The sequence below is a fragment of the Hirundo rustica genome, chromosome 1, assembly GCF_015227805.2.
Source record: "Hirundo rustica isolate bHirRus1 chromosome 1, bHirRus1.pri.v3, whole genome shotgun sequence".
Taxonomy (NCBI): domain Eukaryota; kingdom Metazoa; phylum Chordata; class Aves; order Passeriformes; family Hirundinidae; genus Hirundo; species Hirundo rustica.
Genome location: NC_053450.1, coordinates 151739969 through 151756828, shown reverse-complemented (window position 1 = coordinate 151756828; position 16860 = coordinate 151739969). Strand labels below are relative to the sequence as shown.

At 42.7% G+C, this 16860-nt stretch overlaps 1 protein-coding gene across 1 annotated transcript in view; it reads left to right on the top strand.

Moving 5' to 3' along the window:
• OXSR1 (oxidative stress responsive kinase 1) overlaps positions 1-16860 on the top strand; it is an 87543-nt gene that overhangs the window by 67921 nt on the left and 2762 nt on the right. The window contains exons 8-17 of the mRNA XM_040066525.2: positions 1065-1198; positions 3022-3070; positions 5646-5711; positions 5961-6083; positions 10560-10595; positions 12195-12368; positions 13836-13912; positions 14770-14822; positions 15153-15221; positions 16062-16126. Of these exons, the coding sequence (XP_039922459.1) occupies positions 1065-1198; positions 3022-3070; positions 5646-5711; positions 5961-6083; positions 10560-10595; positions 12195-12368; positions 13836-13912; positions 14770-14822; positions 15153-15221; positions 16062-16126 (846 nt within the window). The remainder of the gene's footprint in view (positions 1-1064; positions 1199-3021; positions 3071-5645; positions 5712-5960; positions 6084-10559; positions 10596-12194; positions 12369-13835; positions 13913-14769; positions 14823-15152; positions 15222-16061; positions 16127-16860) is intronic.

The window sequence follows — 16860 nt, the reverse complement described above, 5'->3', positions numbered from 1 at the left end:
AGTGGCTATGGCAGAGCAAAGAGCAGTTCAGGTGAAAGTGCTGCTGGTTTCATTGATATTTCCTTCTGGGCTCTGAGTATTGGTAGCATTTTGCAGCAGCTTCTGCAAGTTGTACTTCTGTTTATTGTGGTTTGAATGCACAGGATGAAGCTTAGAATCCCAACAGCACCTATTTAGCATCAACAGTACGTACTTAGTGCTGTCATATGCTAGCTAGAATTGAGTCCCCAGTTCTGTGAGGTTTGGGTTCCAGTCATGCAGCCTGCAAGAAGACTTCTCTATTTTATTTATTGAATGTAATTGTATTGCACTGTGGATTATTTTTTTTTTTTTTTAATGCAGCAAAATTACTCATGCATTAAGTGACCCTTCAAGGAGCGGGGAAGAAAGCAGGGAATTCTGTCATGGGCTGTATAATTTCAGCTAGATTGATGGGCTTTTGCTGCCCTAAGCAGTAGAGCTGTTGAAAGCTATTTAAATGTGCTGTGTGCTGTTTCCTTTTCTAAAAATAGATATTCATCTGTGTGTAGGTGACAAGTGGAAATGGAAATGAGTAAATTTTCTTCCTTTCCTCCAGAATATTGAAGTGATGTGAGGGAAAGAGCCAGTTTGGCTTGATGGGTACTTATGTGAGGAATGTCTTCACCTGCTGTCACATTGGTACATGGAAGTGAGCTCATGTATTTTTTTATGTTGCCCCTCTGTCTTTAATTTGATTTCTAGCTAAGAAATTCCTCAGGGAGGTACGTTGAATCAAAAGCCTTGAACAGCTGCTCATCTCAAATGAGGAAAACTGCTAGAAGTTCTGCTCTGCTTGTGTTTTTAATCCCACAAAACAGACCTGAAAACACATTCCGGCCTTGTGTTTGGCCCATAGACTGCAGTGTGGGCCAAGAGATGGGATAGAAAGCAGTGTAACTTAAATTGTGCATCTTTGTTGTTAACACATCCTTCTTGACTCAGATGCTTGATCAAAGCGCTTGTCTAAAACACATTTTTCCCCAAGATCTGTCTCTAACAAAGCTCAAGGAAAATCTCATTGCCAATAGCAATAATTATTTCAGGTTTTAATGCTGACACTACAAAACGATCCTCCATCTTTGGAAACTGGTGTGCAAGATAAGGAGATGCTGAAGAAATACGGGAAATCATTTAGGAAGATGATTTCATCGTGCCTACAAAAAGACCCTGAAAAAAGGTAAGAATTAATCACACTAAAATAAATGAAAACAAACAAGCAAACAAAAAAAAAACAAACCCTAAACTCACAAACATCGTTATGTTCCCTGTTTTTTGGAGTTGTTATACTCTCTGCCCCTCCAACCTTTCAGTCACAAGGACCACAGCAATCTTGCTGTGTGGCAACAAACTCTTGGCTGTCCTTATTTTTATGGATAAATGTCCAGCACTATGCCTGGCCAGGGCACACATTTTCCATTTGGGTTAATGAGAGTGCATCCCAGTCCACTGCCTGGGTAGCGCCATTCTCCCTTGGCCACCTCCAACAGGTGACTTCAGTTCATGTTTTGTTCCCAGTCAAAACTGCTTTGTGTTTACAAATCAGAAATTACAGGTTGAGCAATACATGTTTACTTGCAAAAGTTCATAAATAAACTTTTTTAAATTTGCCACTGCAAAGAAGGCTTTCAGTGTCGTTTTGACTTGGTTAATTATATGTTTGGATGGGAAATCAAGAAAAACAGTGGCAAATTTTACCACCATGTTTTCATCAATGCAGATTGCTTAAGTGACCTGATGACACTTTCAGCCTTCCTTGAACAGTGTCTTGACTACTCAGTGACGTAGGAAATATTACCAGGGGGATGGTGTGTGTGCTGTGCCATTTTTTAATACCTCTTAGGTTGGCTTTTTTTTTTTTTTCCTCCTCAGTAAGCAGACTTAATTCCAGAAAGAAAAAAGTGCTTTCATAAAATAATAATAATGAAGACATTTTTCAGTTCCCTCTTGTGTCAGAGCCAGGAACACAGGCTTCTCACGCACTGTGCAATGAGTCTCTCTCTTCTAACAAGCATTACACTTGAAATGCTTAGTGAATCCAGTGGAGTGCTTGATAAAAGTTGATAGCTGGGTTTTTGGGTTTTTTCCCAGCATGACATTTTTTCACCTTTGTAAAGCATATCCTATCCGTGCAGGTTAGGATGTGTGCTGATCGGATTATACATGATCACTGAATTGTGGCACACCCCTTCTCTCTCCTCGAGCGCTTCTGACAGCCACTGACATTGTCCTGACTCTGGAAGCAGGAGGCTGGCATATTGCCTGGGAAGAGAACTTAGTGCAATTGCTTTTTCATTATTTTGGGGGCTCCCTTGCTCTAAGGTGGATGCTTTTTGTTGGAGTTATCCGTGATGAAATAAACCCTGTGACGAATGGCCTTTGCAAGTCACTGATTAAACACTGTTACTATTTAAGCACTGTTTGCAGTGTGGAAAATGCTGTAAGCTGCTGCTTTCTCATATAGGCTCGAGTTTTTAGCAAATTCCTCCTAAAGCGACCAAGGGATGTCTCTCGCTTTCCAGTATTTATTCTGAAATCTGACTTCAAGAGGAAAATAGTTTATACTTGTTCATTTTCTTTAGACCAAGATTGATCATCCCACTTGTGTTTTCTAGAACTAATTACACACACTTAATCATATATCTCTGAAATAACTGTTACTTGCACAGGGTGAGTACTGCACTCCAGTGATGATTCTGATTTGCATTTTGAGCAAAATTTTTCTGTGATCACGTTGTTATCTAAGTGTCTCAAGTTCAGCATCTCCCCACCAGTCCCAAGTTATTCATTGCTTTTGAACAGAATAGGCCTTGTTCAGAATACACTGAGTGATTTAAAAGATTGCTGGTGTAAAATTTACTTGGAATACATTGATTTTAGGGGAATTATACAGGAGAAGCTGATGCCCTCACGAGATGCCAACAAGCCGCAGCAGCCTGGAAGACCGTTGGGTTGAAAGGGAGCATTTATAATTGTCTTTTCTACATCTGTTTTTATTGACAGACCAACAGCAGCAGAGCTCCTAAGACACAAATTTTTCACAAAAGCAAAGGTAAGAAAACACTTCCTAAGCTGATTTGGGCAGAGGCTGTGGAAAGGACTTTTCAGCAGCAGGATAGGTGTGGGTGACAGCTTTACTGGCAGGAGTGTGGGCTCTTTCACTTGGAGCCAGCAGAGCTGAGTGAGTTGAATGGATCATTGTGAAGGAGCAGAATAAAATCCCCCTTCTGTATCTCCTGTGTATGCTGTTGTTAACAGAAATTATCTAGGAATTCTTGAGCATTTAAATGTCTTTCAGTGCCTTTTGGGTTTGTTCTTCCTTTGTAATGGTGACATTCTGCCTGCCTGTCCAACCATGAAGGTCTCTACTGTAGTGTGCATAACTTAGATTTTAATAAACTCTAATCAATCTGTGTTCAAGGCATTGAATGAGGCCCACTGTGCAAGAGCTACCTAAAGATATTTCACCCTGTGTTGCCTTATGGAGAGTGAAGATCCTGTGATTCAAAACAGCAGGAAACTCCCATTTGTAGCCTTGGAGTGAACTGCCAGCGAGCATTATGTAATTACTGCCTGGAGATCAGTGCATATGCAACGTGCAAGGTCTTACTGCAGGAGACAGGCAGCAGCAACCCAGGGCAGGATTTGCATTTCCATGGGCATGGGGAATGTATTCTGCTTGCTTTTTTTTTTTTTTTTTTTTTTTTTTTTTTTGTGATCAAAGTGCACAGGATTTATAGCAGAATACAGATTAAACTGTCAAAAAGAGACTGCATACTTGGCATAGCACAGCAGCATCACTGATTAATCAGAGTAGTTTCCAACTCCCAGATTAAGATGCTTAAATAGAATTGGCCACACCAGGTATCTGTACAGGAGCTGGATGCCCTATTAAAGTTGACAAAAATCTTCACAGGTACAACCCAGGGGGAGATGCGCTCCTCTTCACGAGGAGAAGCACAGGGGCAAGTGCTGATTTCTTTGGTGACCAGTGACAGGAGCTGAGGGAAAGGCCTGAAGCTGTGTCAGGGGATGTTTAGTTTGGATATCAGGGAAAGGTTCAGTGCCCACCACCCCCAGAGGGAATGGTCACAGCCTCAAGGCTGCCAGAGCTCCAGGAGTATTTGTACAACACTCTCAGGTGGGATTGTTGGGTGTCTTCTGCAGGGCCAGGAGCTGTACTCGATCCTGGTGGGTCCCTTCTGACTCTGGGTATTGTGTGATTTGATAATTCTATGAAGCAGAGAAGTCTGGAGGGTGATCCAGTTGATGAAATGCAGAAGTTTGCTTTAGGGCAAGTTTAATTGATGTCTGGGCTCTTGACAGTATTAATTGGGCTTCCACTGTCCATAGTGGGATTTTAGGCAGCTGATTAGCCTGCATCTGTATGCTGGATGCACATTATGTTGGTGTCCAAAGTGACAAGATGGTTTACACATTGCTGACCTTTCTCCGTTTGGTTCTGCGAGTTCTGGTTCATGTTACACTTCGTTGTGTGTTAAATCTCCTTCGTGCTTTCATTAAGCTGCTGGAGATATATTAGCATGGGTGGTGATAGAAAATTAACATTATTGTAAATGAGGCAATGCTGGGTTAAGCAAATGTGTGCATTTAACCCCAGTTCACACTTGGGGTTAAATTACTGTCACACATCAGCCACTGCCAAACTGACAGCTGGAACTTGAGGGCTGAAGAGTGCAGCTTCTACACATCTATATTGAGTCATATATTTAAATACCATCTAGCTTATGTAAAAGTAAAAGGTTTGATAATGCTGGGAGCCACTTATCAGGAATGACAGAGTGTGTCTTGAGACTCTCCATCCTGGGGGAGTTCTGGGAGCTCTGTGTGGGCAGGGACACAGCAGAGCTTCCCAATTGCACTGGTGTGGTGTGGAATACCCAGCCAAGTGCCAGGGTGCCAGCCCTGCTTCCCCTGCTGCCACTAGTTTGGCCCGCAGTTCAGCAGTGAGAAAATTGTATTCTCAGGAGCTCACACTGGCCAGTCTGGAGCAGCTTGCTGAAGAGGAAATTTAATACAATAAAGTGTCACAGCAGTTCCCCAATATTCTATCTGATGTGATCACTGCATTTACTTCCTCTCTAAACATAAATGCTGTACATTTTTTCAGCCACTTTAAATCTTGCTGCCCTTATTTCTGTTTTCTCCAGCACAGAGGGATTCCTGCATCCCATCCTGACACCTGAGATTTGCCTTTGACAGTTGGACAGGCATAAATTTAGGAGTAAGATAAAGCAAAAGGGTTGGATCCAGGTGGTGTAGTATCTACAAGTGGAAGAATGCCAAATGCCTCAGCAGGGTACCAGATACTGCAGTATAATATGGATATTGCCAAATAAATCAGAATAGTATCCAGCTCCTGAGTTGTTAATTCCATGTCACTTTGTATAAGGAGAGTGCCGCTGTTAACTGAAAAGGTGTTTAGGATGAAACATCACATGCTGCAGCCCAAAGTAGGGGAGTGGTTAATATCCTTGGGGGAATAGGGATGAAACGTGTAAACCACTTTCTGCTGGGAGCAGCTTAACAGTTTCTTTGTCAGAGACAGTGAAGGCACCAAAGGACATTTTCAGCAATGCAAATGTTTGGGGTTTTTTTCTTTGCAGAATAAAGAGTTTTTACAAGAGAAGATGTTGCAGAGAGCACCAACAATCACTGAAAGATCCAAAAAGGTACTGAAAGCCTCCTGGGCTCTTGCTGTTACAGTTGTACTATTTTTTTTTTTGTGCTTGTATTCACAATTTTAATGATAACTACTGCATACAGTACAGCTTTTTCTAGGTAGAGCTGTTCATTTCAGTAAAATAATCAGACACCATGGCAGGTGATGGAACCTGGAGATGTTCTGTGCTATTTCTTCTAAAATCAACTGTAGAAACTGTTTGCTTGAGATTTAAGTTCTGTGTCCTTGTGCTGAGCAGGTCCGGAGAGTCCCAGGCTCCAGTGGGCGTCTTCATAAGACCGAAGATGGTGGCTGGGAATGGAGTGATGATGAGCTTGATGAAGAAAGTGAGGAAGGCAGAGCAGCAATTTCACAGCTCAGGGTGGGTCCTCAAACTCTACTGTGTCTCTTTTGTTTTCCAGTTGTGGTAGGCCTAAAAGTATTTGGGGAGCACATGGCCTTAAGCATGATACACAGCGAGCTGTAAATCCCTTCCCTCGAGGTGGGAGCTGAAGCACAGAAAGCAGACTGAAGGCTGAAGAAATCGTATTGATCTTTTCTGTCATTGTGGTGGGGCACAGCTGGTCTCATTCAGGGATGCTCAGCATAATTGGAAATGTTAATTCAGACAGCCTGCTCCCAGCTCAGCATACTAATTCACTGCAGCTAGGATATTCCCTTTAAGGGTGCTGTCTGCTTGAGATGCTTTCTTCTGGAAGTGTCAGGAGAGGTTTTATCCTACTGCCCTCTCCAGGATGGAGCTGAAATCAATAGGTCCTGTTCTTGTGGCTGATTCCTGAAACATGCAAGGCCTGCCCCCCCAGTTACACTGAAATCAGTTAATCCTGCTAGAAAACCTCACAGCATCCCTGAAGCCTCAGGAGTGATTAGTCTTGTGCTTGAAAATCCTCAAGAAAACACCACTTTCCCCTCTCCCAACACATGTACAAACCCTCCAACAACTCAGAGGAGTAATGCATAATGATCAGCTGAAAGATTACAATGAATTTTCAGGTTGTCTTCCCCCAGCAATCACCTGTGTGGGTTTTGACTATAATGGTTTGCCTGGTCCCTTTTCACTGCAGCAGGTGGCTGGAAGTGGACTCTGTGTTTTAATCATCCTGTGATTGAATTAGTGAGATAGTGAAGAATTTTTAGAGGAAGTTTTTCAGTATGAAAGGGAAAAAAGCAGCATTGGTTTGAAGCATTTATCCCTTTACAAATTCTCTCATTTCTCTTTCATTAGTCTGGCTTCTGTTGCTGTTGTGAATAGAAACTTAAATATTAAATGCAAGATTTTGCATCTTTTAAGCATCTTTTGAAATGCTTGGGTTTTTAAAAGCCACTTGACACACTAAATACATTATTTGTGACAGCAACTCTTGTGACTTCTTAAAGAGCTTATTGTGTCCAGCTTTGTATAATACATGATCAAGGAAAATCTCTTGGTACCAGGTGGCTACTACTGAAATTCTTCGATGCTTTATAAGCTGAATTCTTCTAAATTCCTTTTGATCAAATTTTAGGAGGCAATATTGTAAAAGACCCTAATTCTGTTCCAGAGATTATTTAGAACTTGTTGTATCTTGTCTCAAAGCTCAGGGTACCATGACTTAACACTGTTTACTGCGTTTTGAACAGTGCTTGCTTGTTTCATTCCTTTTAGGCAGGAAAAAGCAGATTGACACACATGTTTACAAGCTCCTTTTCAAGACAGTTCTTTTTCTTGATGCCTTGATATATTTTCCTTGTGCTGTTGCCTGTCCTGATTGCTCTCATTTTGGCTGTGCTTGGCCTTTACTTGTGGGTCTGCCATTCAGCAAACCTTTAGGATGCATGTTGGAGTAGTAGGTCTGAATTCAGTTACCTCCCTGTAGATGTGTATTGTCATTTTGGAAGCAACCCACGTGTAACACAGCACTCTGTGTATGTTTTAGGATATCAGGAAGGGCACTGTGGCACCTCAGACCTCACGACATTTCTGCCTGAGTACTTGAATTTGATTCCTTTTCAAGCAGTCCTAAGACTTGTATGCAAACTGCCAATTTTTGCCATGAATACGGTGGTGTTATTGAGGATTAGTGTTTATCCCGTGTTTTTGGTCATATTTCAAACACTTGGTATAAATTCTCCCTGTCTGTAAATCCCTCTGCAATTTTAACCAAGTTGTTGGACAGAATAATTTGTGTTAACTAGTTGGCACCTTTTTTTTTTCCTGCCCATTGAGGTGGGGGTGGAGTAGAGGATTTTTAAAGGTCCTTTCCAACCCAAAACATTTTGTGATTCTGTGATTCCATCTGTACCTGTATTTTACTGCTGTCAGCCAGAAAGTAAAAGGAGGCCCTGCGGATTGACTTAATGTGCCAAAATACTGAAGTATTAACCGGCATAAAATCACCTCCATAAATGAAAATGTTGGTATTTTTTACTTGTTTCCACTTTACAGAAAAAATAGGGTGAATTTAATATGTCCAAACACGTGTTTTACAAGTGTCTTCCTAGGACTGCACCTGAAAGCAGGCAAATATTTATTATACTCAGAGCCAGAAATATCTCTTCAATTCACTGAATATGGTGACTTGCTAGGTCAACATTACCTTTTGGATATAAAGACCTGAAGTTCCTCTCAGCTTTTAAAACTCTGAATTCAAATTAAAGTAGTTGTGCTCTATGGTTTTTTTAATTGTGCACCTTCTGTTACCCAATAAATCTGTGCAGTGATGAGTTGTGTGGTCACATTTCACTGCTTACTCACATCATCTTTGATTACACAAGCAAAAATTAGTTAGAAGTAATCCCCAAAGTCATCCTATTTGTGCCTTAGGTAAATGTTTTTTAAGGTTTGTCCTGTTTCCTTTCTGTCCATGTGTTTCATAAAATCATACAATTGTTAAGGTTGGAAAAGACCTCCAGGATTGTTGAGTCCAGCTGATAGCCCAGAACTGCTGTGTTCACCACTAAACCCTGTTCCCAAGTGCCACCTCTTTGTTTTCTGACCACCTCCAGGGATGATGACTCTACCACCTCCCTGGTACCCTTTCAGTGAAGAGATCTTTCCTAATATCCAATCTAAACTTCCCCTGGTGCATCTTGAAGCCATTTCTTCTTTTCACATGTTACCTGGGAAAGAGCCTGATCCCCACCTGGCTGTCAGGGAGTTGTGGAGAGTGAGAAGGTCTCCCCTGAGCCTCCTTTCCTCCAGGCTGAGCCCCTCAGCTGCTTCTGGTGCTCCAGAGCCATTCCCAGCTCCTTCTCTGGACTCGCTCCAGCCCCTCTGGTAGTGAGGGGCCCAAAACTGAACACAGCACTCGAGGTGCCTCATCAGTGCTGAGTACAAAACACAATCACTGCCCTGCTCCTGCTAGCCACACTATTCCTGATACAGGCCAGGTGCCACTGGCCTTCTCGGCCACATGGGCACTTGCTGGCTCGTATTCAACTGGCTCTCACCACTTCTGTTTGTCATTTATCTGGATCAGTTGTCAGCTGAGGGGCAGGGCCAGTGTTTCCATACTCATCTCTACTGTCCTTAGCACACTGATCTTTCAGACAAGTTCCTCTTGTGTAATTCCTTGAGGCATCCAGGTACTGTTGGACATGAGCTCTGTTCCTGGAAGAACACTGCAGCAGCTGTGGCCTGCAGATGTGGAGCAGGGCTATTTCTCTGGGAGCAGTGCTGTGTTTTTCATCCCACCTGGTAACTGCCAAGTGTAGGCTGAGCACACTGAAACGGATTTCAGGCTTTACCTTTCTCGCTGTGTGACTTTTTCCCTGACACTGCTGACACATAGTCATGCTGAGGGAGCTGTTCCTTCTCCCCCTGCCCAGAGGCCTTTTGGAATCTTGCTGTTCTGGGAGTAAGGCTTCCTAACCTTTTCCCACAAGAAACCTCTGAGTCATATGTTACAAATTGCTCTGATCTATGCTCATTAAGGTGACCTCCATTAGTGGAGAAACTCTCTGAGTAGGGGCATGATGAGCCTTAATGTTCTGCTGTCCAGCTTGAACTGTCCAAACAGCAATCTGTTAGACCATTATGTGGAGAAGGAACAGGGTTGTTTGTTTTTTGGGGTTTTTTTAATTCCCAGCATGGACCAAACCATCCCACCTATCTCCACAGAGTAATTGGACTTGTTGGAAGTCAAAGTTGCAGGCTCTCTTAATTGCAGGGCTTTCCAGGGGTACTTGGCAATTCCTCCCTGCTCATGTGAAACAGCTCGTGCAGTGTCACCTTTGTTTTACTGATAAGCAAAAGTTGGTCATGTTGCTTTTTCCCATTTGTTCCACTGCTGAGTGTACACCCACCTGTCAAAAAGAGCAGAATGCAGGGGGCAAGGGCAGGCAGAGCAGGCCAGGGATTTCCTTCTAAAAAGCAGCACAAGCCAGGCTGATTCCTCCCTCCCACCCTACAAAGGTTCTGTATGTTTTAAGCAAGTTGTTTTGGAAACTACCTCCCTAAGTAAGTGAAGGGAACTTGTTTTCTAGCAGAATTCTGCCAGGCACATCTGTGTGCATCTTCTTCTGCCAGACTTGAGTGCTTAAAATGGATTTTCCATCTTGATGCTTAAGTAATTTGATCCAATCTGAGTGATCTTCAAGAGTCCTGGATTTTGCTAATGAGTAACAGTGATAGCAACTTAGGGTATTTTGTGCCACTGTGGAAATTCTGGCTGCAAGGTCTGAAATGTGGCTGTGCCTCTGGGTGTCACAACAAATTCTGTGTGTCCCTTTTATCCTGCACCTTAATACACAAAACAATTATATCGGTTTCTCATGTTCAGTAAGTTTCTGACAAGTCCTCCTAGTCAGTAAGCTTCACTGTGGTCCAGGCAATGACATCTTTTTCTCTGTTTTTTAGTCTCCCAGAGTGAAAGAACCTGTACAGAATTCCGAGGTAAGTTATAACTGCAAATGGCTTCTTGAAAAGATGACTCTTAGTTATTGCTGTTGTTTCAAGGAACATGCTTTATTCGCCTTGGAAAGCAAAATTGTGTGAAGTAGAAGCCAGTATCTAGCTGAGCGCTGTTTGGAGAGTTCCCTATAAAAGAAATCCTTGGCTGTGTAAAGCCAAGAGCTCGTTGTGATGTTTGTTGGATGTCTTGTCAGCTTGCTGTGACAAAAGACTCTTTGTTGCAAGGTAATGAATTGGTCGCAAGAATAATCTAAGCAAAACAACTGTCTTGTCATTTCCTCCTTAAGAAAAAACCCAAACCACACAAACCCAACAGAAACAACTTTAGGATGTCTGGTTTGCATTGTCTAATTGTCTGGTTTGGAACCTGTGCTCAGAACTGTGAAAGAATTCTGCAGTAGTGTTTAATAACAAACACAACTTCAGTTGTAACTTATCATGTTTCTTCAGTTCTGAACTGTTTCTTACATTAGGAATATTAGTATGTCTCATCTTTCAATGATAGGGACAACTTATCTGCCAGAGACTGTGCTATGTCTGTCTTTTCCCTACCTGTGCTGAAAGATAAACAGAGCTGTCTCCTAGAAATTTGTCTTGGGTTGGACTGTCCTGTTCTTCCTTCGCTTCCAAGAAGTGTTTATAAAGGGAGATTTGGAGGAAGAGGACAGTTCTGGCACTGTAATTTGACATAAATTCTAAATTAAAAAAGAAAGCTGAAAAGCAGAATCCCTTTGGGATGAATTTTCCCATCGGAGGTCTCCTGTCCAAGCTTCCAGTATTGAAGGTGATTTATATTTCCTACAACCTGTCAGAGTAAGCTGGAGGGCACACTGAAGTGACAGGTCTTTGGCTCCTCTGCCAAAACTAGTTTCTCTGTACTGAATAACAAGAGGTAAAAAAAGAGATTAAACTTCCATTTAGCTCTTTTTCCACACCCTTAAATTAATTTCATATGGGTTTTTTTTTTGGTTGGTTGGTTTTTTCGCAAGAAACTAAAGTGAGTCCAATCCTAAATCTTCTCTAGTGTGATTTGAGAAACTCTGAATTCACTTTCCATCAATACCCAAGCTGCTCTGACATTTGCTTGGTGAAAGGCTCAGTTGTTGATAATTATCTCACTGCCTTGCTGGGGTTTGTTCTCTGAAAGGAACGGCAAGTCAAAGCAGGGCTGCTCTGCTCTGAGGGCATGGCTACTTGGAAAAATAAATAGGACTCAGATTCCAGGAAAGAGGGAGACTGAAAGATAGGATGCTCTCATCCCAGCTGGATACGTCTATGTACATGCAGCCTTGCCACGGAACGTAATTTTTGTCCAAGATCCAGAGCCATGCTGGCATCTTGGTTTACTGCTGAGTACAACTTGGAAATGTCAGGACAGAATGGGTCCCTGGACATAAGGACACATTAAACCCCTGAACACCAACTTGGGATCAGCATTAATGCCCAGGAGGCCTGGGAATGCCCTTGGCACTGAACTTCTCTAAGTGATTTATGTGGCAGACAAGCACTTCTGGGAAAGCCGGTGTTTGAATCACAACTCTTGAGTTCCTTTTCTCACTCAAACTCCTTTTTTGCTTGCAGCTGTTTCCATCAGCTGAGCCTCCAGGTCCTTCACTCAATGCTCCAGCACAGGCACCTACTGAACTACCTCAGGCTGCAGGACAAGCACCTGCACAACCTCCAACTGCTGTACCTCCACCCAGCCAGGCTCCTCCAGCAGCCCCAGCAGCAGCAGCAGCCCCAGCAGCAGCCCAGGTGAGAGCAGACACCCTTCTGCCAGCTTGCAGCTCTGCCCTTAGCTGTTCCATTCCAGATGTGCTGGAGCAATCTGAAACGCTGGAAGTTTGACATATTCTTGGCAACATCAAAATAGCTTTAATACTTAAATCAACCCCCTTCAAATATCTTTTAAAAGGCCAGTATTTAATCCCTGATTTTTATGCAGCAGTTGAAACACCAGCAGCAGTGAAGGCTGGAGCAGTGTTGGTGTCAGTGGCACTTGGGATATGCACTAGCAGAATATCTGCCACTAATGCCCAATACTTTATTTATTGTAGCTTGTCCTAAGCTGAACTTTGTGAACTTGTGTCAGTGTGTTCTTCTCTATAGCTCTCAGTGTCAATGTGCTCTGTTTTATAGCTCTACATATTCTCTTCACTCTACGTATCTCCTCTGTCAGTGTGTTGTTTTTTATGGCTCTCCTCTGGTTCTTGTTGCTCACTGGTTACTGTTTTGCAGAGCTCTGGGCTTCTCCATGAACCCTTGTTTGTTTTCACTGACCTGTTGGTTTTCAGCTTCAGTAGAAGCCAGGTTGTGATCAGAAGTCTTGAGCTGCATTGCTGGGCCAAAAGCACCTTGGAGTAAAATGCTAGTCTTAAAGGGTTATTTTCTTTTTTTTTTTTTTTTCCTTGTGAAAAAACAAGTGATCTAGATGAAAAACACTTGGTCAAAACTTCTGTGCTTAAATTATCAGCCTGGTGTTGTGTCTGTCTTGTTCCTGCAGGTATAAAACCCTTGCCTCAGCATGGGCAGTACAGGTGACCAACCCCTCTCTGTTTTATTTGGGGTTTTTTGGTGGAGATTGAGTAACATTTAGCTCTGTACTGGAAATATCACAAGTGCTGTAACAAGTGCAGGGCAACTCCTGGATCATCCCTACTGGAAATCTTCTGCTAACCAATATGAAATTATTTGATTGCATGTTCCAATAGTTACTCAGAAGTAATTTAGAATTGAAAATAGGCAGCTATAAAATTGCTGCTAGAGCCTCTTAAAGCCTTTGATTTCATGAAAAGAGAGTACATGCTAATCTGCCAACTGAATTTTTTCCTGGTACAGTTGTATCAGGTTTTTAAATCAGATGTTTGGGGCAGGGATTAAAACACAGGAGGTCTTGAAGCTGTCATGAATATCCAAAAATCTTAAGTTTTAATGCAAAGCAAGTAATCTTTTTGCATTTAGCATTTCTGAAGTCTCCTGCCATTTTGGCATTTCTCAAAGTTGTGCAGCTTTTATTCTTTCCAAGGCAATTGCAGAGACCCTCCCGTTTAAGTGTGAAGTTTTCCTGGTTCATTGGTCTGTTGTCTTTCTCACTGTAGTTCCATGATTCTAATGATGAGTTAAACTTTTACTTGTATCTATAGTTGATCAAGGTTATCTCTAGGTTTAAAACCAGATCAAGGAATTGTTAACCTGCTTTAAAATTGTGTAATGCTGTTGCAGGCCCCACCTACAGCCCCTGCTGCAGCCCCGGTACAGGAAGATGTGAGAGTCCCCATCAACCTTGTGTTAAGGTTAAGGTAAGGACACAAAACTGACCTGCTCTGTTAACATGAGCCTTTGTAGAGAGGCCCACGAGCACTCTTCTGTGCCTTTTAATTAACAGGGTGGTGGTTAAGTGTTTGTCAGCTTGGATTCCATCTGCTCTTCTGAAACTGCGACCTGGAAGAGCAGTTTATCACATCCACTTCAGTTTAGCAAAACCTGTGTATTGAAAGAGGTTTTGATATTTGTGTAAACACTGCTGAACTCTCAAGCAGTGGGAAGGAGGAATTAGCTGAGCTCCCTAAAAGGATTCAGGGATCCAGGGGTTCTGGCCTTGCACTGGACCATCTTAATCTTCATGCACAACTTCAGACTTCAGCCAGTTCTGAGAGTGAAGAGCTTTGTCCCAATTCACAGAGTGGATTCTGGTCTGTGCCACTAGAAAGGGGCAGAAAAAAAGGATCTTTCTACACTCATTACACACACTGCTGATTCTTATGGAAAGAACCTGCCTCTCATCTCTGGTGGCATCCTGATTGTTGGTAGGCATTGGAGTGGAGATTCTGAACATCAGAATGTGTGTGCATCTGCAGCCAGTGAGCACTTTCCTCCTCTAAAACATGTGCTCCAAGGATATCTCTGCTGAGGGATGAGTTGCTGAGCCTTGTCCCAAAGAGGTGGCACTCACCTATCCTGGGCTGGCCCAGGCTCTGTCAGGTTGGGAGACAGACTGTGCTTCTTCCACGTGCACATCCAAGTGATGAGTTTCTGCCTTTGAGGGGGTAGAGTGCAATGAATTCACAGACTGATTATTCAATGACAGCACTCTGTTTTGGCCACCTATCATGCCATGAAATGGTCTCCTTTATATAAAATTCTCTTCTTTCCACAGGAATTCAAATAAAGAGCTCCATGATATTCGGTTTGAATTCACCCCAGGGAAAGGTGAGCTGGTGGGAAATTCCAGTGTGAAGGGGAAGTTGTGACTTTGGTGTTGTGCTGTTGTGTGAGTGTCTGTCCACAGTGCCTTCCTAAAGGGCTTGTTGTGGTTGGGCTTGGAGCACTGCTGTAAAATTCCTGGATATGGCTAAAGTGCAGCCCTTCAGTGAATTCCAGTGAATTCACAGCACTTAGTGTGCACCCTGATACCTGACTTTTGTAAAGAGCACTTCTGCTATTTGGTTTGTACAAGCTCCTTTAGGTTTCTCTGTGGTGCCTTCACCAGCTGGACAATTTCTGCTCTGTGGTGATGGCTCTTGGGTTTTTCTCCAACAGATACTGCAGATGGTGTGTCTCAGGAGCTCATTTCAGCAGGTCTTGTTGATGGCAGAGATCTGGTAATAGGTAATTACAATTTTTTTTTTTCTGCTTTAACTGTTTCAGTCATTTTTTGCATGTTAAAAATGACCTGATTAGTGATGATAGGAAAATTACCTCTGGCCTTGAGCATCTACCCCAGTGGCCCTGCACAGCTGCTGTCAATTCTGGTGACATACAGGCAACCTCCAGTTCACAAGAAGATGAAGTTGGTAACATTGTGAAGCAAATGTTCCTTGTAATGCAGAACAAAGCCTAATTGATGCATGATCATTATCATCTGACAGGGGTGCATCACCAAACTGCTGCACAAGCCTGTCCTGCTCACAGGTGCTGTGTAAGAGAGCTCTGGAATCAGCCAGGTTTTTTGGGTTTAATTAGAGCTGGGGAAGGAACTGTGAGGTACACGTGCCCTGGGGCAGCAGCATGAGTTGTATGGGGGGAACAGCTGCCTCAAACAGCAATTTGCTAAATAAATGTATCCTCCTGCAGCAGGTGAGACTTTTAAGCTGTCAGCCTTGCCTGTGTATTCCAGCTGCAGCAAGCAAAGCTGTTCCTTGTACACAGGAAAGCTGCTAGTGCATAATTAACTTGATTTCCAGATGCAGTTGGGCATTTATTACTATTGATCTAATTCTGGGAAAGATATCTCCCTCTGAAAGAGTAATGTAGTAACAATAACAGTGTGTTCACAGTTCAAAGCTGTAGGTTTAAGTAGACAGAGTACTAATTGAGACCTAAACCTTTCCTTATCAGTGTAAAAATTCAAAGTGTGTTAAGTAATAGAAAGAGGACTAATGAGTTTGGGATGTTTTTCTCCAGCCTGTCCTAATATTTGCCCATTTCTTTGTGTCTGTGTGATTTCAGTTGCAGCTAATTTGCAGAAAATTGTGGAAGAGCCCCAGGCAAACAGATCCATCACTTTCAGACTGGTATTTATTCCTGTTCCCTAACTGATCAAGTTGTCCCTTGCAAGGAGAAGGCATTGCATGTAGATGTCTACTGCAGGCATCTGATGTATGCACTCTAAATCCTCCCTTCTTTCCCAAAGCTCCTTACTGGTTGTATGACTGTAGGCACTGCAGGCTCCCTGCTTGTATCCTCTGAGCAGCACCTGGGATAAATAAGCTTGAGATGATGTGCTAATTAATACATAGAAATGTTGCCAAGGGATATTTTTGTGGCTTGGGATGGGCACTTGCAGAAATATTTCCAAGCAGGTGGATGGGCTAAGAATTGCCACAGACTCCTTTCTTGGAGGAGGAGAATGAGGGAGGGTCCAGATACACTATCCCTGAGGAGGAAATGGGGAAATGAAGAAGAAAAAAGGAAAATGAAAGAGTAGTGGACCAAAGAAGAGAGTCAAACTGAGAGTAGAGGAGGTGAATCTTTGAGAGGTGGTGAAATTGAGGGGGGAGTTAAAGTGGCAAAGAGAAGGCGTAACCATGTTATTGGGAGTGAAGCAGTAAGTGCTCTTCTTTTTTACTCTTCTTGTAATGAGTTTTCACTTGTTTCGGCCCAGTTATTGCACATATAATGTCCTGTTGGAGCAGACATTGGCAAAATGTCCCAGCCTGCCACAGTTTAAAAAAAAAAAAAAAAGCACTCAATTTTGACTTTGGGTAGTGCGAGCTGCTGAGCAGAGTGCAAAGCTGTCCTGTGTCTG